General features: G+C 43.0%; 2 protein-coding genes across 3 annotated transcripts; one reads left to right on the forward strand and one right to left on the reverse strand.

The window, feature by feature from the left end:
- Positions 1 to 1,923: 1,923 nt before the first annotated feature.
- On the forward strand, positions 1,924 to 11,601 carry LOC136456277 (polygalacturonase At1g48100-like). Of its 2 annotated transcripts, none has more exons than XM_066456079.1 (7): positions 1,924 to 2,658; positions 3,863 to 3,994; positions 4,180 to 4,356; positions 4,450 to 4,491; positions 4,576 to 4,783; positions 5,081 to 5,271; positions 11,087 to 11,601. In XM_066456079.1, the coding sequence occupies exons 1-7, from the start codon at positions 2,197 to 2,199 to the stop codon at positions 11,585 to 11,587; spliced, it is 1,713 nt and encodes a 570-aa protein (XP_066312176.1). In that variant the 5' UTR covers positions 1,924 to 2,196; the 3' UTR covers positions 11,588 to 11,601. The 2 variants fall into 2 exon arrangements, with proteins under 2 accessions (XP_066312176.1, XP_066312177.1); XM_066456080.1 differs by lacking the exon at positions 11,087 to 11,601 and adding an exon at positions 5,496 to 7,033 and having other exon boundaries at positions 1,936 to 2,658.
- Positions 5,836 to 10,973, reverse strand: LOC136456278 (peptide deformylase 1B, chloroplastic-like). The gene is made up of 8 exons (XM_066456081.1): positions 10,293 to 10,973; positions 10,031 to 10,169; positions 9,459 to 9,651; positions 9,067 to 9,177; positions 8,390 to 8,452; positions 7,977 to 8,087; positions 7,068 to 7,884; positions 5,836 to 5,850 (listed from the first exon to the last, which is right to left on the reverse strand). Exons 1-6 carry the CDS (start codon positions 10,747 to 10,749, stop codon positions 7,989 to 7,991), a joined length of 1,062 nt encoding a protein of 353 aa, XP_066312178.1. The 5' UTR covers positions 10,750 to 10,973; the 3' UTR covers positions 5,836 to 5,850; positions 7,068 to 7,884; positions 7,977 to 7,988.
- Positions 11,602 to 20,787: the final 9,186 nt, after the last annotated feature.

Genomic DNA, 20,787 nt, shown 5'->3' on the forward strand with positions numbered 1-20,787 from the left:
CTTAGTGTCTAATAAAAAAGTATTCTTAAGAGGACATTGAATTAGACGATTCTACTAGAGTTGGGTCCTTCGGCCGAGGTGCGGACAAGCACGACGCTTCCGCCCGTGACCGTTGCCATGTGACCCGGGAGAGCACACGTGTACACGCGTGATGCCCTCCCAGCATCGACGGCCGGCCGACCCCCGCGCGTGGACGCTTGCTGGCTTTGGCAAAATGATTGTCTGCGAGAGGTGCCAGGACTGACGAGAACGCATGCATGCGCCCATGCCGCTGTGGTCATTCCTGGCCACGTATGAGTGTGGCTTGTTAATGCTTAGGATCGACAGGAGTAGATCTAGGGATACTGGACTTCATTAGAAATGGATATCGACGAGTTCTTCCTAAAACATGAACCGGAGAGAGAGACTAGAGAGAGAGAGGTGCAGAGGTAGCTGACCATCGGGCTTGGAGGAGGAAGCCATGGCGACGGTGTGGTGTTGCCCGGATCGGTGGCGGCGCGGTGCGGTCCGGAGAGTGGCGGCGCGGGCGACGGCGAGTCGAGGAGGACGGTGGCGGCGCTTCCCGCCGTGCTGCGCTCCCTTAGATCGGTTATGGTTTGTCGGTGGGGTGCTTTGACAAGACCGGTAAACCTCGTACTGTGAGTCGCCGGCCCCCACCTCTTTATACAGCGCAGTGCAACGGGGGCCCACCAACCATGATTTGGTTGGACGCCCCCGATCAAGGCCCAAGTTGACCGTTGGCCATTGGGCCGACTTGATGGAGATCAACCTATCATGGCTGTCTTACCGTGGGTATTCCACGCTCCCTCACTTCTTTCTAGCCACACATACTCCTGCTGCTGCATCAATACCCTAGTAGGAGTATGTCATTCCCAGCCACACATGGGCATTTTCAGTGACAGCGCCTAAAAGCTCAAAATAAGCTGAGTTTTGCCTCGGTCATGCCATGGCAGGCTCATGGAGTCATGGGCAGTGAATAATCGGTCGCCCACATGCCTGCCTTTACGTGGCTCCTGCAACCAACACATACGCATGGCTGGACACTGTACAGTAGCTAGCGTAGCCATGGCACGATGCCAGGAGCGCAGTAACGCTCATTATAATTGAAAAGAAAAGGCAGGGCTGGATGACCTATCTTGGGACCAGAATGTACGGAGAATCGTGCATAGGATATAACTATTGGAACATGGCACGTCTGCACATGCCAATGGATGCTGAGTCGAGGCAACGTTACTCATGATCCAGGCACCGCTTGGATACCAGTAACTGCGATCTTTCAAATAATAAAAGTACTAGTAGTTATAATTTGATTCGGTTTACCTCCTGTTTTGTTGAACTCCACGAACTCCTCGTTCGGAAGTTGTAATCCCTGGCTCTCAATGAAATTTCTACAGATGCCTCAATCTCCAGAAGTTCAGACTTCAGGCATGCTCCTCCCGGTTCCCGCACACTGCTTGTTGCGAGCACTGCAGTGGATAAGTAAAAGGGCGTACCCAGTGCAGAGAGCTCCCGTTCTGTGCGGGGTCTGGGGAAGGGTGTCAGTGGCAATCCTTACCCTCGCCTGTGCAATGCGAGGAGACTGCGACTCGAACCCGGGACCTTCCGGTCACAGGCGGTAAGACTCTACCGCTTGCACCAGGCCCGCCCTTCCTCTGCAGTGGATAAGTGTGTACAATTATTTTGTTCTGGCAAAAATCACAACCAGAAAGATTCTCGACTGTTCGTAAATCAATCCATATTGCCGAACCTTTAACTACTATTTCAAAAAAAATGATCAATGCTATAATAACAGGATTGAACTTAAACACATGCCGGGCTAATCCCTCACCTAAAGAAAAAGGCCACCGGCAGATTCTCGTGTAATAGCACAACAAAAGAAATAAAACAACGCTACAAACGACTAGGGTGATGAAGAAAAGGGGGACACTACAACTTCACTGTGCAGATGTAAGATTGATACACATGTCTCCCTTGCGTGCACGTGAGTTGGGGCCACATATCCCAATCATTTTCCATTTCACTTTCACCTAAAATCCTGACAAACGGGAGCATGGCCGGCTCTGGGGTTTGCTATTTAAACCCGTTTCTGTCTTTCCCTGCTCACAATCACAGGCCTCCCGCTCTGTGTTCTCTATCTACAACCCAGCACACAATCACACTCTAATCTTCACACAGCCAATAGATACGGACAGAAGGATGAAGCTGAGAGCAAAAGGCCTCGGCCTCCTGCTTCTCCTTGTCCTGCTTGCTCTTTGCTCCACCATTGAAGTCAGCGAGGCGAGAAGAGGCAAGCATTGGAGGTCGTCAAGGAGCTCACCAGGCTCCTCTCAGCTGAAGAAAGGCAAAGGAAAGAAGAGTAGCTCCCGCCGGCAACACGGCAGCACCCGCCCAAGTCCGAAGCCACCGGTCAGCTCCACACCAAGCTCTGGTGCTGGCAAAGGAAATCAGAGTCCGTATCAACCAAGCCCAAATGCCCCTGACATCCCGAGGCCAAGCACCGCCAATGGCAGTAGGCATTCCACTCCCAAGCCGCCGACTCCAAGCTGTGGGAAGGGTCATCAACAGCCATCACAGCCGCCACCAGCAACCTCGCAGGTTGCAGCATTCAATGTGGTTGATTTTGGAGCCAAGGGTGACGGAGTTACAGATGATACTAAGGTCAATAGCTTTGCCCTGCAAATGTTCTGTTTCAAACAAAATTCCATTATAAAATTGTCAAGCATCATGCACTCTCTGAGCCAGAATTCTCAAGTTGCAATTCCTTTCGTGAGTTTGCGCTTTAGATGCTCTGTTTCAAACTGATCTTTGCATGACTTGCATGAGGACTCAATGATGCCGATCACCTCCATCCAAGGGACCTGTCGTCCCAGTGACATCTTGAGATTCGAATTTGCCATGCATATTTTTCTCTCAGGAATGCTTAGAAATTGGAATTTAGCATGGATGCTAGCCTGAATTCATTTGCCATAACCACCACAGCTTATGATGGTGAGCTTTTCAATGTGCCTATGATCATACCAGTTTTACTCTCACTGTCTCACATGATTTGCAGTACAGAGCCTGAAAAGTTGTCACCAGTGCCATATTTTTCTGGAGTCTTATTTGCATGTTTGCATGTGTTTCGATCTGCCCTGCTTTGGCTTGTTCTTTCCTTCTCACATGATTGTTGCATATAGCGGCATAAACATATCCATTGGCAAATCTAGCTGGCCAAGTTTATTTTTTATTTTTTAAGTCAGGGAAGAGAACAAAGACACCAAGCAAGTCAGGATACACAAATGCAGAACCTTTTCCACAGCTCTTACAAGACGTTTCTGTGTACAGAGAAAACAAACAAAACCAATTGTAATCTTGAGATTCTCAGGCTTTACAGATAAGAGAATAGCGAACTTTCTCTCTATGGCAGTAACAGAGCACAATTTTCTTTCTTTTCCAAGAAAACACTGCATGAACCAATAGCGCCATTTTTTGTTTTTATTACAAAGCACAAAAAAATAAAGCTCATGGAATTTTTGTACCGGGTTAACAAGAAAATAAGCCATACTTAACAATGTTTTCCAATATGCATTGTCTCATTGTCTGAAAGCTCTATCAATCCTATATAATTTTTTATATTTGGAGTAAAATAACTTCATTTTTTCAGTTTCTTTTTTTTTGTGTGTGTGTGGTCATAAACTGGTTCTTGTTTTGGCACAGCGCCCAAAAAGAAATAAGACATAGTGCAACAGCTGACTACCCCTGCTTAGGGATCTGGACTAGTGTGTTTTTACCCCCTTCTCAGCTAATTTTGTGATGCTAGATTCCAGAGGACTGTCTTCTCAGAAAATCTAGAGCTAATAATTGTACGTGCATTTGCATACAGGCTTTTGAAGGAGCGTGGGCTGCTGCCTGCAACCAGGGGGCATCTACAGTTCTCGTACCACCAGAACTAGAGTTCCTTGTTGGGCCAATCTCGTTCTCTGGGCCTTACTGCAAACCGAATATTGTCTTCCAGGTAATCATGCTCTTAATCCCAAATGATGTCCCAAATGATAAGATACTCAAAAGGGCTTTCTCAACATAGCTTGAATTGACCAACAGAAAGTAGGACAGGACTGTATCTCATCTAATTTGAGATGCACACCAATGGAAGAATAAGTTCATTGAGAAATGTTGTTTAATGTTGTACTCACTTTGCAGCTGGAAGGAACAATCCTAGCTCCAACCAGTGCTAAATCCTGGGGTTCTGGCTTGCTCCAGTGGCTCGAGTTCACCAAATTAAGTGGAATAGTTATTCAAGGGAGCGGCATTATAAATGGCAGAGGGCAACAATGGTGGACCTACTCAGACCCAGAGGATGAGGATGATGATGACACGGTGAGAGCTGGCCACCAAGTGTATAATTTTCTATTAAGTACTCAAAAGAAAAGTTGGTCATGTTAAGTGCTTACTTTGGATGCTTTCCTGCAGTACGATGTGGAGTTTGAAAGAATGCCGCAGATTAAACCAACAGTAAGAATCACTATCTTTATGCACACTATTACCATACCATACTGAAATGAAGTAATGACAACTCTGATTTCATACCTGATGCAGGCATTGAGGTTTTATGGTAGTTTCAACGTTGTAGTAGCTGGTATCACTATTGTCAACAGCTCACAGTGCCATCTTAAGTTTGACAACTGTCAAGGAGTGATGGTCCATGACGTGACTATATCCTCCCCTGAGAACAGCCTCAACACTGACGGAATACACCTGCAGAACTCCAAAGATGTCAGCATTCATCATACAAACCTGGCTTGTGGTAATTCCTTAATAATTACTGTATATCTCAATTCAAGAGGCATCTGGATTATATTCATGAAACTCAAAAGTTTTTGCAAAGCTTTACAACAAAGACACATTTCCATCAAGAACACTAAATAAAAAAAGACATTATCTACAAAAAAAACAAAGAATTACCTAGGGTCAACCGAAAGCCTGCACCTCAGTTCTGTTACGCCTGTATACTCTGCACGTCGAAGGACATGTTTCAGAATTAAGAGTAAACTGAAAAACTGCTGTAAAGTAGCATAACATCCTTTTGTCTTATTCGATGCAGGTGATGATTGCATCTCCATCCAGACAGGATGCAGCAACATAAATATACACAACGTGAATTGTGGACCAGGCCATGGAATCAGCATAGGTGGACTAGGCCGAGACAACACAAAAGCATGTGTATCAAATGTTACAGTAAGAGATGTCAACATGTTCAGAACCATGAATGGTGTCAGAATCAAGACCTGGCAGGTAAGCTTGACAACATAAGTACAAACAAAATTCTAATTCAACATCAGACATTAGTACATAATAACATCACAAAGGAAAAAACTGCAAAAGGAAAGAATATGTATATGTCATCATTTGATATCTATACAAGCAATAACCTTGGAAAGTTCCAAGAAGAAAAATGATGATGCCAGCCAAAACAACAATTCCTACTGAACTAAACAAAGTGAACTCATTTCTCGTAGGGTGGTGTAGGATTGGTTCAAGACATAAGGTTTTCAAATATACAAGTCTCAGAGGTTCAAACACCCATTATCATAGATCAGTTTTATTGTGACAGAAGCACTTGCAGAAATCAAACATCAGCAGTGGCAGTATCAGGAGTTCAATATGAGAATATCAGAGGAACATTTACAATCAAGCCTGTCCATTTTGCATGCAGTGACAGCTTACCTTGTTCAGGAATCTCTCTTACCGGTGTGCAACTCAGACCAGTGCAAGTACCCCACTACCACCTGAATAACCCATTCTGCTGGCAAGCTTTTGGGGAGCTCTACAGTCCAACCGTCCCTCCCATAGCTTGCTTGCAGATTGGAAAACCTGCTGGAAACAACTTACAGTCATATGACGACATATGCTGAAAGTGCCTTTGTCTGTTGATTGGTGCTTATACATGAGTGGTCGTTGTGATACATGCGACCCCATTTGCACCATTGCTTGTTGATGTGCACATATACAGTTATTTTGAGGTCATCTTATTACAACATTTTAACCTTTTCATCAAAGTAACACAAATATATTCATCCGAAATGGTCATACAGCAAGAGTATGTACTTGAGATCTCCAAAAATGAGTAAACACAATGACAAAGATTGTTTGTTTAAATAAGTGTAAACAGGGCTACGGCAAAGGGCCCAAAGATAATTGATAAACAACAGTAACCCACGCCGTTCATGTACAATATTGATACCTAATCCTGAAGAATGAGATTAATAATTAGAAGTCGATGCCTAAGGATATATAAAAAGCAATAGTTTACCAACCAGAAAAATCTCTTGGATCAAATACGAAAAGAAAATGATTGCTCGAAAAAAACTAGACAATGGTTCGAAAAATGAGTAAGCGTAATATAGCCAGTTTCTAGTTAACAAATATGACATATTGCAATGCACAAATATGATATACCATAGAGATAACACTTAGCAAAGGGGGTATTGATGGGTTTAGCTTAAATAATTATGAAAAATGGCGATAAAAATGTTCTATAAATATGCACAAAGAGGAAATAACTAATCAAAAGAACATGGCATTTAGAAATTAATTCCGATGTAGACAACATGCATATGCATACATATTCTTTGCTTTGTTTTCTAGAACCTCAGCTAAATAATAAAGCAAATCAGTGTAAAAACAGAAAATATGTAAGGTCCTGCAATGGGTTACTAACTTCACCATTTGTTGACAGATAATGAGGAAAAAGGAAACTCAAAGCAGGATTTAGAATTGCAAAAGATATTATACCAGTTAAACAAAAGATAAAACATAGCATATCTCTTTGCCTTTCTTAATTTTTTCAACTAAACATGGTATATCCTATGTGTCACCAGCTGTCTATTATCAGGAAAAAGTATGAATTGGTGGAGAATTTTCCTTCTACCATACATATTATTGTCTCCACTCGCACTGGTTGCCAAAATTCTTGAAGCTCTAATCCATCAATCAATATTTAAAACTTAGATAATCGTAGGTCTAGTGCAATGAAAGCGTTCCTATTGATTAATCTAAGGTCACAATTGTTAGGTGGACGTTCTATATACCTTAAACACTGATGGCCATAATTCAAAAGTTTTGGGAAGCTGGTGATGACCATTTGTTAATGGACTATGTCATCTGCAGTCCATACTGCCCTTGCATGCTTGTCCAACAGTCAACCAGCCAACAAAATAGATGTGGCGTGTGAAGATTATATCATATACATACAAAAGTGTAACTGATCAGGTACAAAAATGCAAGCTCTCACCATGAACTGGAACATGAAAATAAACCACATCCATTAACTATGATTCTGGGATACTAGCAATGCCAGTTTCACAAAGAACATCACCCGCTGTTTGCATCCCATTAATCAAACAGATGATAAATCTTTATATGTTGATCCCAGGGAGGGGAAGGGGTGATTTACCCTAGGTACGCTGCCGTAAAAGATGCAGCCTAACTAATCCAGTCACTGATACATGATGCATCGACATGCTGTAAGGGCCAGCTACAGATTTATCTCATTGTTAGAAATTTTGCATGTCTCTGTGATACATTTATTAAGAAATTTGGGCGACAAAGAACTCATAATATTTTCAAAAATGGATAAAACAGGCAGTACAATATCTCCTTATCCTAAGAGTCACAAATATGAGGAGAAAATACATTATAGACATAAGCATCAAACATAAAACCTCATTTGTAACTAATAAATTTGCTGTCTCTAGTTCCAGTGATATTGCAAGAAATTAGACATAGCAAGACTGCCAACACCGCAACTAAAGCATCGTGTGTTGTACTGGTATAACCAGCTGTCCCAGAAACTCTTCAGTCTAATGCTCAGCTAGACGATGTGTTCCAGTTGCAAAATTTCCGAGTCTGTCCATAAAACAGAAAACATTTTTTTCTTAGAACCACCAAATACAGCATGAGAAGTCAACAAAGTAGAAATGTATTGAGATGAAACAAACCTGCTACAGCCATCATCTTGAAAAACTAAAGACATCTTTTGCACCCTCATAGTTCTCAACAGTTTCAGGACTCGCTAGTCCTGTTCTTTCCTCGTATTTCTTCTCTAGGTTCTTTTTTTTTTGTAAAAAAAGGGAAGTAATAAGGAAAGAGCTATGAGTTAATGTACCAAAATTAGTAAAATAAATATTAATTTATGGTTATACGAAAGGCAACCTAAGCTGGTGTCATTAAAATGGATGAGGTATACATGCAGACTAGGAATCTTCTGAGTATTAAGGTTGAAGGTTCAAAATCATGCATTTTACAGCCAAGGGGAATGATATATGCTAAAAATGTAAATTAGAACCCACAATGATAACAGCTAATACAAAATAAAAAAATCAACTTAAATGCACTCAAGACCACTGCTAACCTTCAGTTCCTCACGTATGGTTTCAAGAACATCCATTGTCATTCTATCAAAGAAAAGAATCCCCTGCAAATCCCAAACAATTATTAAGAATCATGGTGATGAGCCACTGGTCAAATATGCATAGCTTGATGACATATTCCCTTCATTTTGTTAATCTGAAACTACAGTATTGGCCCTTGCATGCAAGTTACAACTTAAACCACTAACTTCTATCATATTAGATGTTAAAAAGCAACAGAAAAATAAATTGCAGTAATATCAATTTTGCATGCCCAATCTAGGCTTCTTTTATGTAATGATGGTTAAATCTGAAAGTACCTGACAGGAAAGAACTCTAGGATGACTTAAATTTGCATCCAGAGGAAGTATGCGACAGCAAATGAAAATTAGCATATACGAATATTACATGGATGTATTTCTTAAAAAATGAGTAGATTGATTATGATATTAAGTGTACTTCCATAGTTCCATTTGGCGTCAACTAAAAGTCCATTGAGTTCTCATTTAAACAGAACGAACATATCCCTCCATCATGGCAATCAACAAATCATGAATCATCAGTTTGCTGTGGACCATTGCATATGCTAGAGACAAAAGGATACCCTAACTCAAAGAGTTGCTGGAAAACCTATGTGCAAGGACCTGACAATTCGCTCAGATAATGGTTAAACACATACCAGCAAATGATCAAACTCATGCTGGAAAACTCTTGCAGGTAGACCAGATAATTTTACTTTGATCTTTGCCCCTGTAACATCTTGAGCTTCAATTTTCACACTTTCTGGTCTCTGCAAGAGCACAATGGCCACAAAGTTAGCTTTGTTTATCAATTGTGCACCCTTCGGTTGGCATATATACGGAGGCTGACAATTGGAAATTGGAATACAAACTTCCAAAATCACATACTAAGTTGGCATGTTAAAACCATTAACATGTGGAAAAATAAATCATAAATGTGACACAAATTACACAAAATATTATTATAGTAAGCATCACACTAAGGTCAGATAAAGGACAGCTAAGGTCTTCTACAATGTATAAAGGAATTGGTATGGCAAACTATTCTTACCAACACATTGCCATATATTCCAGGAAACGATAAGCACCCTTCTTCAAACACAAGCAATCGTTTCGCGGACTTGTATACCACTGGGTTGACAAGAACAATCTCCTCTCCTTCCCCCTTCACCCCAGCAGGATTGAATACCATAAGCTGCACATTGACTCCAACTTGTGGTGCTGAGAGACCAATGCCATCGGTCCTGTACAGAAACCAACTATTTAACTGAACCAGTACAGCTTCTAATAAATCCGGCATAGTTATATCTCAAATCACCACAGGCAACCCTATTATTGGATGTTTTGCCCATATATGAAATATGCCCTATGCAATCGGCTTTTCATTAAATCAAGTTCTCATCAACGTAGCAACTACCCAGACAAATTTGCATTTCCTTACCCTCAATTCTCTAGTCATATGGGAATTCAGTGAAAATAAGCACTAGCTCAGTAAATTATAGCATGCATCCAATGAAAGCATAGGCACTCATATTTCTCTGAAACAGTAGAAAATCGAATTGGTGCAACACATTTTGACCATGAAAACAGAAGTGGTGCAAGGCTCAGAATCCGCACACTCACTTGTACATAATGTCGAACATCTCATCGGCCAGGGCGCGGAGGTTGGCATCGAACGTGCTGATGCGCTTGTTGCGCGCGCGCAGGACGGGGTCGGGGTATTTGACTACCTCGAGTGGCGATTCGAACCGGAGGTCAGAAGCTACACACAGTGAACAGAACATCAACGAAGTAGTAATAACTAATAAGCCGAAAGAGAGCGAACGCGAAGTTGTCTAGAAGCCGGAGGGCTTGAGGTGAGGGGGAGAAGGCGGCGGCGGCTAACCCGTGGCGAAGTCTTCGGCGAGCGGGTCGGCGGCGGTGGAGGAGCCTAAGCCGCGGCGTGCGCGGGCGGCGAGGGGCATGGCCGGGCCGGCGCGGCGCAGGGTTTGGGGCAGCGCTCCGGAGCGCGCGGCCAGGAGCGGGCGAGAGGAGGCCACGAAGACGCGGAGGCGAGGGCAGAGGCCAGCGGCCATGGGAGCGGCGCCTTCTCCCTTCGGCTTCGATTTTTTGGGGCGTCCGGCAAGAGGCGGTGAGCAGTGGCCGAGCCGGAGGGTGGGCTGAGCGAGGACGCCGTGAGAGGTAAGACGCGCGCTCGTGGATCGTGCTCGTGGCTCGCGCCTGACACCTCTGACTGCCGAACGATCGTCATCGGACGGCCACCGACTAGCCCCAGTGTGACTGAGCAAGTGGGGCCCGGTCCCAGACTCCCAGTCGTTCGTCCTCGTCAGGCCAAAGTCCATTTTCGTTTCGTTGGGCTCTACAGATTTATAAAGGCTAATAAGATGTGGAACATGGCCAGGCCCAATATACTCCCGGAGGTGATTTTTCGTTTGTTGGGCTCTACAAATTTACAGCCCAATTAGGACACATCTCCAATTCTCCATGTTCAGTTCAACCGAACAGCTCCTCGCAGTCGCAGGTGATAGATAGTAGGAAAATGCTCTCAGGACGTCCGGACGGTTGTGTTCGTGGGTCGCTGCACCAGCCCACTTGCCTCTAACTTTATCTCACTGTCTGTATTCTCTAGAAGACTCTCTACCGCAGCTGTAATCGTGCTCCACTGTGACTGCGCTCCAGAAGCGAAGCTCCATCGTCGGGCTCGAAGAAACGGAGGGCTGCTCTGCTCCGATCGCCGCCCCATCACGCCCCTCTATCCGGTCCGCAGCTGCCGCCCGGTCTGCTCCAAGGCCGCAATGTCCCTTGGCTGGTCCACCGACGACGCGAAGCTCCATCGCTGAGCTCGAAGAAACGGAGGGCGGCTCCGCTCCGACTACCGCGCTCGACGGCTATCGCGCCCCCATGGCTGGTCGCTCCACGCCACCAGCGAGCTCTACACCGGTGAACTCCACACGCCGACGAGCCTCCATTCCCATGCAGCAAGGAGATGTTGCGCTGAAAGCGCATATTGCAAACATATGTTTCATGTGTTTCAGAGGTATGTTTCATGTGTTTCGTACCGATGTTGCAAAAGTAGATCGGGATGTTGCACATGTTGCAATGGCTATGCACGTGTGTTTCAAGTGTATGTTCCAAATGTTTCATCTGTATCAGACGTATGTCGCAAGTGTTTTCATCTGAATGTTGCATATACATGCATGTTGCAAACGTATGTGTCAGGTATTTCATACGTTTGTTGCAAGTGTTTTCATCTGGATGTTGTATATGTTTTGCAATGGTTTTCAAGTGTTTTAGGCGTATTCCCAAGTGTTTTAGACGCTTGTTTCAAATGTTTCATATGTCTTCTTTTGAATGTTGCAATTGTTGTATCTGGATGTTTCAAAAGTAGATCGGGTGTTGCACATGGGATGTGCATGGGAAGCGGCTGGTGGCGCGGGCGATGTCCGGGGCAGTGCGGGCCTGTTGCTGGGGCGCTCACTCGTGAGCCCGACGTGCTAGGGCGCTCACTTGCTCGCTATGTAGGCACCGTCCGGACACCGACGCCTCGGATAGGGCGCTAGCAAGTCCGTACATAGTAATAGTACTCCCTGCGTCCTCAAAAAGATGCAATTTTAAGTTTCGATTGAATCAATTTTTTAAATTTAACTAAATTTAAAAAAAATAAAATTGATATTTATGTTATTTAATAATTTTAATATGAAAATATATCTCATAACTAATTTAATGTACACCTAATATTAGAGAGCAAAAGAAAATATTTTTTATCCACCTCTCCCCTAACTAATTTTGTGAATGTGGTAGCTAAAGATGTCAACGGTGATTTCTTCGTCGGATTAGGTTCCCATCCCTGTCCCCGTCCCCACGAATGTCATCGGGGATAAATTCTTCCCCATCTTCGTCCCCGTCGAAGAACTAATCCCCGCTTAAACATTAATTCTTACAAATTCAATAATAGATAAAAAAACAAGCACATTAGAAAATATCCGGTTCCCCATTGCAGATAGAAGGAAGGACTAGCTCCGGCTCTGCCTAGCCATGTGTCGACAGATGCAAGTTCGTATGATCGTTGACAATAGTTACAAGCCAACTGGTGTACAAGTGCATCTATGAGCGTGATCCAAACAAACTCGACATCAAAGTTATACGGGTTAAATTAAATTTATGGCATGTTCATCTGACTACAGTCATTTAGAACACTTGACCATGTTTCAAACTTTCCATCGTTCAAAAGTTAATTAATCTATATTTATATTTATGCATGTATTATCTATAAAGCAATGAACATTTTTATTGGTGTGTCATTCACTAACATGCTTATATAAGTTAGAGCAACGTATCTAGCTAGCCACGATGCATTGCAGATCCCAAAATGAATATGGTCATTAGATAAACCTCTAATCCTCTCATGCTCATACGAGTTAGAGTGGCTAGCGTACGTCGAGGCACAATAGGGAGTCCAGTTTCAAGATGAATTAGAACACATGACGTGATTATTAACAAATCTAGGTGACTGACTACATAATATGTACATTTCGTTGCAACGCACGGACTCGCTCGTTAGTAATATCTATTTGGTAATATAAATGTTAAGTAATTTTCATATAAATTTGGTTAAATTTAAAATAGTTTAACTTCTCAATAAGTAAGAACTCTATTTTTTTATGAATGGGGTATTTCATATAAATTTAGTTAAATTTAAAATAGTTTGATTTCTCGGTAAACAAGAACTCCACTTTTTTTTTTAGGACGGAGGCAGTAGCGTTCATCCCTTTTTGTGGAAAATGCTAATCGGCTTTCTTCCACCAAGAAAACGTGCACTACGTACGCCGATATATAGCACAGGGGCCCAGCCAGGCAGCCACGTTCAGACTTTCTTCTTCAAGTCACAATCAGCACTCTCGGCGATCGATCATTCATTTCTTCTGGAACTGGAACCCCTCCACGGATCGGGCTGTTTGCCAGTGGCCTAACCAATATTATTACCAGTTCCATGAGTAGAGTAGGCGGGGCGGAATCACTTCCATTTTCAGGAAGCTATGGCACGAGGCATGAGTAGGATGCTGCGACGTGATCAAGCGATGCGAGGGTAACACTGGCTGGGAGAGCTACGCGTGTATGTGTATGGGCTTGTGTACGTGATGGAAACCGACTCGTGTCGTCGCGCCGATCACTGATGTGCTTGCTTGCTCCACCTGCACGGTGCACGCGATCGATGAGATTCCCAGCTAGTGTTGAGTGTTCTTCTTTCGCTGGTAAGCTGCGAGAAGGGAAATGATCGCTTAGTTAGTTACTTCCTTCCGAGTTCCGAGCTGGTAGGCTTGTACCAGTTGTACGCGTGGGTGCTTCCGGGTATGGCAGCGCCTCAAACGAAAGCAGCCTTTCTCTTTACCTAAACCAGGCAATAATGCAAGGTTCCAGGCTACAAGCCTAAACTAACACGCTGCTCTTCGGTTGGCAATCGATATGGAAGTGGTATAGTTTCTTCGAGCGTTCCACCTGTTGCTGATCCTTCGATTTAACGTTTGGAGAGATAAAACAAATATCTTGTGTCCGACGACGCTCGATCGACATCTATGACTCAAGGTTGTAATTCCTCGAAGACACGAGTCGATCAGACAACCGAGTGAGGTCAGGTTTAGATTGTAAATTTTTGTAATCTGGACACGGTAGCACGTTTCGTTTGTATTTGACAAACTTTACCTGATCATGGACTAACTATGTTCAAAAGATTTGTCTCATGATTTACAACCAAACTATACAATTAGTTTTTTTTTATCTACATTTAATGCTCTATGTATACGTCTAAAAATTGATGTAACAGAGAGAATGAAAAAACTTAGAATTTAGAGGTGATCTAAACCAGCCTGAAACTCCGGCAGTACAATAGTCAGAGTGCAATAATGAGGATCCCAGCTGTCATCATCGTGGCCAGTTCTCTCTTCAAGTCCGGTGGTGTCCCCGATGAAGACATTCTTTACAGTGGAAGTGCATGTTTATGTTTTTCTGGACCGTTGTGTTTATTTGTTTGGGAACGTCTCCGTTTGAGTCACTACGATGACTCTTTAGTCGTAGTCCAAGATCCTGTTTGGATTCATTTGCCATGACAAACTAAATTTTTGCTGTTAAACTTTAGTCCAGCATAGAGTGTTTGGATTCATGACAAAAGTTTAGTCATCCATCCTAAAATGATTGATTTACCCTTATTTATTAAGCCATGGGAGAGAAAGGGGGCACACGTGGGTAGGTGGGGGCTATCTGGTGTCCCCCAAGACGTTTTAGCCTAGTTTTGCACCCCTTGAATAGCAAATGGGCAAAACTTTAGTTCACTCCATTTGCTCACTTTTAGCCCACCTGTTTGGATCCACGTGACAAAAAAATATGCTAAAAGTGCAGGCTAAAGTTTTGCCATGGAATCCAAACACCCCTTAGTGGTACATATGTGTCTTTTGGAATTGGTTATCCCACGCTTTTATAATCTGATTTCTTTGTTTTAATTAATATATTCGAAGTTTTTTAAGAAAAAGCGAGAACATGTGTTTCCAACGCAAACGTGTGCCGGTGTGCGTGATAGCATACACACATCTATCCAAAATTGCATGGGCTTAACCGGTGGACTCCATCAGGCTTGAACCGGAACGGGATGAGCTGCAGACGGCGGTGGCTCAACTACGTGAGGGCAGTGACGGAGTAATAAATTCTGAGGGGAGTGTAATTGTTTTTTTAGGTGCATAGATTTTTTCGGAAGGGCTAGCGCGTGGACGTCCAAATGCACCTCCCACGCCCCGCCCAAAATACAGAAGTGAGCCCCTCCCGCGTCTAGCGGCATGTGTCCCGGACGCAGCACCGCCGCCTGCATCACATCACGCCCCCACCCCGCATCCCATCCTGCTCCAGCGCTGCCGAACTCCGTGTCCAGGTCGAGCTCGAACTACCGCGGCGAGATGGAGGGAAGGGAAGGAAGGGGAGGGAGAGGAGAGGAGAGTGAAAGGTCCTAATATGGCTAGAGGGGGGTGAATAGCCTATTTAAAAATCTACAAATCAACTAGAGCAATTTGATTAGTATGACAAATAGCGAAATGCAAACTTGCTCTAGCTCTACAAGGGTTGCAAGCCACCTATCCAACAATTCTAGTTGCAATGATTACTAGTCACACAACTTGTAATGTTACTACTCACTAAGAGCTCTCAAACTTGCTACTCTAAAGAGCTCCACTAAATGAACTTAAAATAACAAAGCAAGCTCTCAATTCTAATTACACTAAAGAGCTTGCCACAACTAGTTTGCAAGAATATAAATGAGTGAGTATGGTGATTATACCGTCATGTAGAGGAGTGAACCAATCACAAGATGAATACTAAATCAATCACCGGGAGAATACCATAGGGCAAGAGACAACCAATTTTTCTCCCGAGGTTCACGTGCTTGCCGGCACGCTAGTCCCTGTTGTGTCGACCAACACTTAGTGGTTCGACGGCTAAGAGGTGTTGCACGAACCTTATCCACACAATTGGACACCGCAAGAACCTACCCACAAGTGAGGTAACTCAATGACACGAGCAATCCACTAGAGTTACCTTTTGGCTCTCCGCCGGAGAAGGCACAAGACCCCTCACAATCACCACGATCGAAGCCGGAGACACTCACCAACCTCCGCTCAACGATTCTCACTGCTCCGAGCCATCTAGGTGGTGGCAACCACCAAGAGTAACAAGTGAATCCCGCAGCGAAACACGAATGCCAAGTGCCACTAGATGCAATCACTCAAGCAATGCACTTGGATTCTCTCCCAAACTCATAATGATGATGAATCAATGATGAAGATGAGTGGGAGGGCTTTGGCTAAGCTCACAAGGTTGCTATGTCAATGCAAATGGCCAAGAGGGTGAGCTTGAGCTAGCCATGGGGCTTAAATAGAAGCCCCCATGAAATAGAGCCGTTGGGCTACTCACTGCACTGAACACGGGCTGATCGGACGCTCCGATCAGATTGACCGAACGCTGGACCCCAGCGTTCGGTCACGCGATACACGCCACGTGTACTCTCTCTTCAAATACTGAGCTCTCGATCCAATGGTTAAGTGATGACCGGACGCGCTGCTGTGAGGTGACCGGACGCTGGACCTCAGCGCCTGGTCGTTTCCAGTAAGGTTCCATTCGCATAAAATCATGACCGGGTGCTCGACCGGACTCACCCAGCGTCCGGTCACTCAATGTCTCCACTTTGCACCACACGTCAGCGTACGTCAGCATTGACCAGACGTACCCTGCCAGCGTCCAGTCACTCTTCGCGCCAGCGTCCGGTCACAAGACTGAGACGCGTGCTCACTGCTGCTACTGACTAGACTCTGAACCCAGCGTCTGGTCACTACACCACCAGCGTTTGGTCACTCTGTGAACCCCTGTCTTTTCTGTCTAGGGCACCGGTGGCACCGTCGAACTATCCGCACTCTACGGGCGGACACTCTGCCGATGTGGTTTCTAACCCTTGCTCAAATATGCCAACCACCAAGTGTATCACCTTGTGCACATGTGTTAGCATATTTTCACAAATACTTTCAAGGGTGTTAGCTCTCCACTAGATCTTAAATGCATATGCAATGAGTTAGAGCATCTAGTGGCACTTTGATAACCGCATTTCAATACGAGTTTCACCCCTCTTAATAGTACGGCTATCGATCCTAAATGTGATCACGCTCGCTAAGTGTCTCGATCACTAAAACAAAATGGCTCCTATAATTTTTACCTTTGCCTTGAGCCTTTTGTTTTTCTCTTTCTTCTTTTCCAAGTTTAAGCATTTGATCATCGCCATGCCATCACCATCGTCATGATCCTCGCCATTGCTTCATTACTTGGAGTAGTGCTACCTATCTCATAATCACTTTGATAAACTAGGTTAGCACTTAGAGTTTCATCAATTAACCAAAACCAAACTAGAGCTTTCGATCTCCCCCTTTTTGGTAATTGATGACAACCCTTTCACAAAGATATGAATTGAGATTTAATTGAATCTACGTTGCTTGCCCAAGCATATTTACCATGTGTAAAAGAATATGAACAAGTTTCATGAACTCCAAATGGTAGTAATTGCTCCCCTTACATATGTGCTAAGAGTTTGAATTGTAGCTTGCACATATGCTTAGATAGAAAATATAGGAGTCAATTTCTACCAAATGATGCTAAGGTATAAAAGATGGACCTTTGAAGCGTGATACTAATTGGAGTGCATCAATATACCATCCTTAGCACCATTAGTAACTAGACATACACAAAAACTAGAATACCCCATGAGATTAATATCACAAGCAAGGGTCTAGTTTCCATAGAATGAGCATAGGTCTAGTTACTTTAGCCTATGCATGCTAGTTTTTTATTTCAACATTCAAACCTACAACTAGCATACACCACACAAGCATGGATATTGAAATTGAGAACTTGTACCATGCAAGCAAATATATGAAATGCACATTCAAATACATCATACAAGTTTATGAGCTTGCTCCCCCTACTTGTGTGCAATTTTGATTGATCCCCTTACAATGTTATTTCATTTATTTGCTCCCCTATCTATCTTACTATCTTTGTGCATTTCTCTCCCCCTATGTCAATAATTAGCACAAAAAGAGAGCTCAAATTTTAGATAGGTTGGGGTGAAACCATGTGAAGTGAGGATTATTTTCCTAAATTGGTTCAATCTAGATTACTTGCAAAAGTTATTTAACTCGGTTTGATCCAAGGACAAGCTTCTTCACACCTCCAAATAAGGGTTATCTTGTACCATATTGAGTTAAACACTTATAGCTCATTTTATAGATCAAACACTAGGTTTACAAGCCCACAAACATGTCATATGGTACCACTAGATCATTTCAAGTATACAAGCAATAGTTATACCATACAAGCATCAAATTCATTTGATTTTCATGAATGAGCCTAGGACATGATAGGAATGACTAGATGCACTAAACAAGTCCTTAGCAATGGATGGATGGATGACATGTCAATCAATTTTACCTTGCTTTGCTCGAAGGAGAGGCATGTCATATAGTGGGGGTGCATCAACATATATTGGAGAAGTCAAGTATGTTCAATTCATTCCTTAGCTTGTAAAACCTCTTTTCATCAAGTGGCATGGTGAAGATATTGGCAAGTTGATCTTTGGTGCCCACACTCTCAATGCAAATGTCTCCTTTTTGTTGGTGATCTCTTATGAAATAATGGCGGATATCAATATGCTTTGTTCTTGAGTGTTGAATCGGGTTATTGGTGAGCTTTACGGCACTTTCATTGTCACATAGCAATGGCACTTGCTTGAATTTGATTCCAAGGTTACTCAAAGTAGCCTTTATCCAAAGTAATTGAGCACAACAACTACCGGCCGAAATGTACTCCGCTTCGGCGGTTGAAAGTGCTACACTATTTTGCTTCTTTGATGACCAAGACACAAGTGATCTTCCCAATAGTTGACATGTGCCCGATGTGCTCTTTCTCTCAACTTTGCATCTGCATAATCGGAATCCGAATATCCAATTAACTCAAATCTTGCTCCTTTAGGATATCATAATCCAACATATTGTGTATGCTTCAAGTACCTCAATATTCTCTTAGTTGCCTTCGAATGACTTTCTCTTGGTGAGGCTTGAAATCTAGCACACATGCATACACTAAACATCACATCCGCCCTTGATGTGGTCACATAGAGTAGACTTCCAATCATGGACCGATACATCTTTTGATCCACTATGTTGCTACAAGCATCACTATCCAAGCTTCCACTTGTCCCCATTGGTGTACTAATAGCTTTAGCATCATCCATTCCAAACTTCTTAAGCATGTCCTTGATATACTTGCCTTGACTCACAAATATGCCATACTTCATTTGCTTGATTTAAAGACCAAGGAAGTAGCTAAGCTCTCCAATCATGGACATTTCAAACTCATTAGCCATCATTTTACCAAACTCCTCACAAAATTCTTGATTTGTTGACCCAAAAATGATATCATCAACATAGATTTGCATCACAAACAAGTCATTTCTAAGCTTCTTGGTGAAGAGAGTGGTGTCAACCTTTCCCATCTTGAATCCCTTAGAGAGTAGGAAGTCTCTCAATCTCTCATACCATGCTCTAGGTGCTTGTTTTAATCCATACAAAGCCTTTCTCAACTTATACACATGGTTGGATTTCTTTTCATCCTTAAAATCGGGAGGTTGCTCAACATACACAAGCTCATTGATGTACCCATTTAGAAATGCACTTTTCACATCCATTTGGTACAACTTGATGTTGTGGACATAAGCATAGGCTAGCAAGATCCTAATTGCTTCCAATCTTGCAACCGGGGCATATGTTTCTCCAAAGTCAAGACCTTCAACTTGAGTGTAACCTTGAGCCACTAATCTTGCTTTGTTCCTTATTACTATCCCATCTTGATCTTGCTTGTTCCAAAAGACCCACTTGGTTCCAATTACATTATGACCCTTAGGCCTCTCAACTAACTCCCATACTTGGTTTCTTGTGAAGTTGTTTAGCTCTTTATGCATAGCATTGACCCAATCAATATCCTTCAAAGCTTCATCTATCTTTTTAGGTTCAATGGATGACACAAATGAGAAATGCTCACAAAATGAAGCCAATCTTGATCTAGTTTGCACACCTCTTAAAATATCACCAATGATAGTGTCCAATAGATGATCTCTTGCAATATTGATTGGTTGAAGCACTTGCACTTGATTGCTTGCATTTGATAGATCACTTGGTTGAGATGATGAACTAGCCACTTGTTGATCTTGCACTTTGTTATCACTAGTTCTTGCTTGAACTTGATCATGAGAACCACTAGCTTGCACATTTGAGTTGGAGAGCACTTGATTATTGTTATCCTCAACATCAATCACCTCTCTAGGCCTTATATCACCAATGTCCATGTTCTTTATTACATTGACCAATTGGATGCCTCATATATCATCTAGATTCTCATCTTTCTCTTGGGAACCATTTGTTTTATCAAACTCCACATCATGAACCTCCTCAAGAGTACCACTAGCCAAATTCCAAACTCTATAAGCCTTGCTAGTAGTGGAGTAACCAAGCAAGAAACCTTCATCACATTTCTTTTCAAACTTGCTCAATCTAGTGCCTTTCTTCAATATGTAGCATTTACAACCAAAAACCCAAAAGTATGCTATGTTAGGCTTTCTTCCATTCAAAAGCTTATAAGGTGTCTTCTCCATTATGGGGTGATAATAGAGTCTGTTGCCATAATAGCAAGCCATGTTGATTGCTTTGGCCCAAAATGAATGACTCACATTGTACTCACTCAACATTGATCTTGCCATGTCAATCAAAGTTCTATTCTTCCTTTCAACTAAGCCATTTGATTGA

Source organism: Miscanthus floridulus, chromosome 6 (genome assembly GCF_019320115.1).
Source record: "Miscanthus floridulus cultivar M001 chromosome 6, ASM1932011v1, whole genome shotgun sequence".
Classification (NCBI taxonomy): Eukaryota; Viridiplantae; Streptophyta; class Magnoliopsida; order Poales; family Poaceae; genus Miscanthus; species Miscanthus floridulus.

What these genes read in the sequence shown, in the direction of transcription:
- LOC136456277 (XM_066456079.1), top strand. Translation starts at nt 2,197, where the DNA reads ATGAAGCTGAGAGCAAAAGGCCTCGGCCTCCTGCTTCTCCTTGTCCTG. An exon ending in GAGTTACAGATGATACTAAG is followed by an intron (nt 2,659 to 3,862) that starts GTCAATAGCTTT and finishes ATTTGCATACAG; the next exon opens with GCTTTTGAAGGAGCGTGGGC. An exon ending in ATGAGGATGATGATGACACG is followed by an intron (nt 4,357 to 4,449) that starts GTGAGAGCTGGC and finishes GCTTTCCTGCAG; the next exon opens with TACGATGTGGAGTTTGAAAG.
- LOC136456278 (XM_066456081.1), bottom strand. Translation starts at nt 10,749, where the DNA reads ATGGACTTTGGCCTGACGAGGACGAACGACTGGGAGTCTGGGACCGGG. An exon ending in ATGAGTTTGATCATTTGCTG is followed by an intron (nt 8,453 to 9,066) that starts GTATGTGTTTAA and finishes TGGGATTTGCAG; the next exon opens with GGGATTCTTTTCTTTGATAG. An exon ending in CCATACGTGAGGAACTGAAG is followed by an intron (nt 8,088 to 8,389) that starts GTTAGCAGTGGT and finishes CAAAAAAAAAAG; the next exon opens with AACCTAGAGAAGAAATACGA.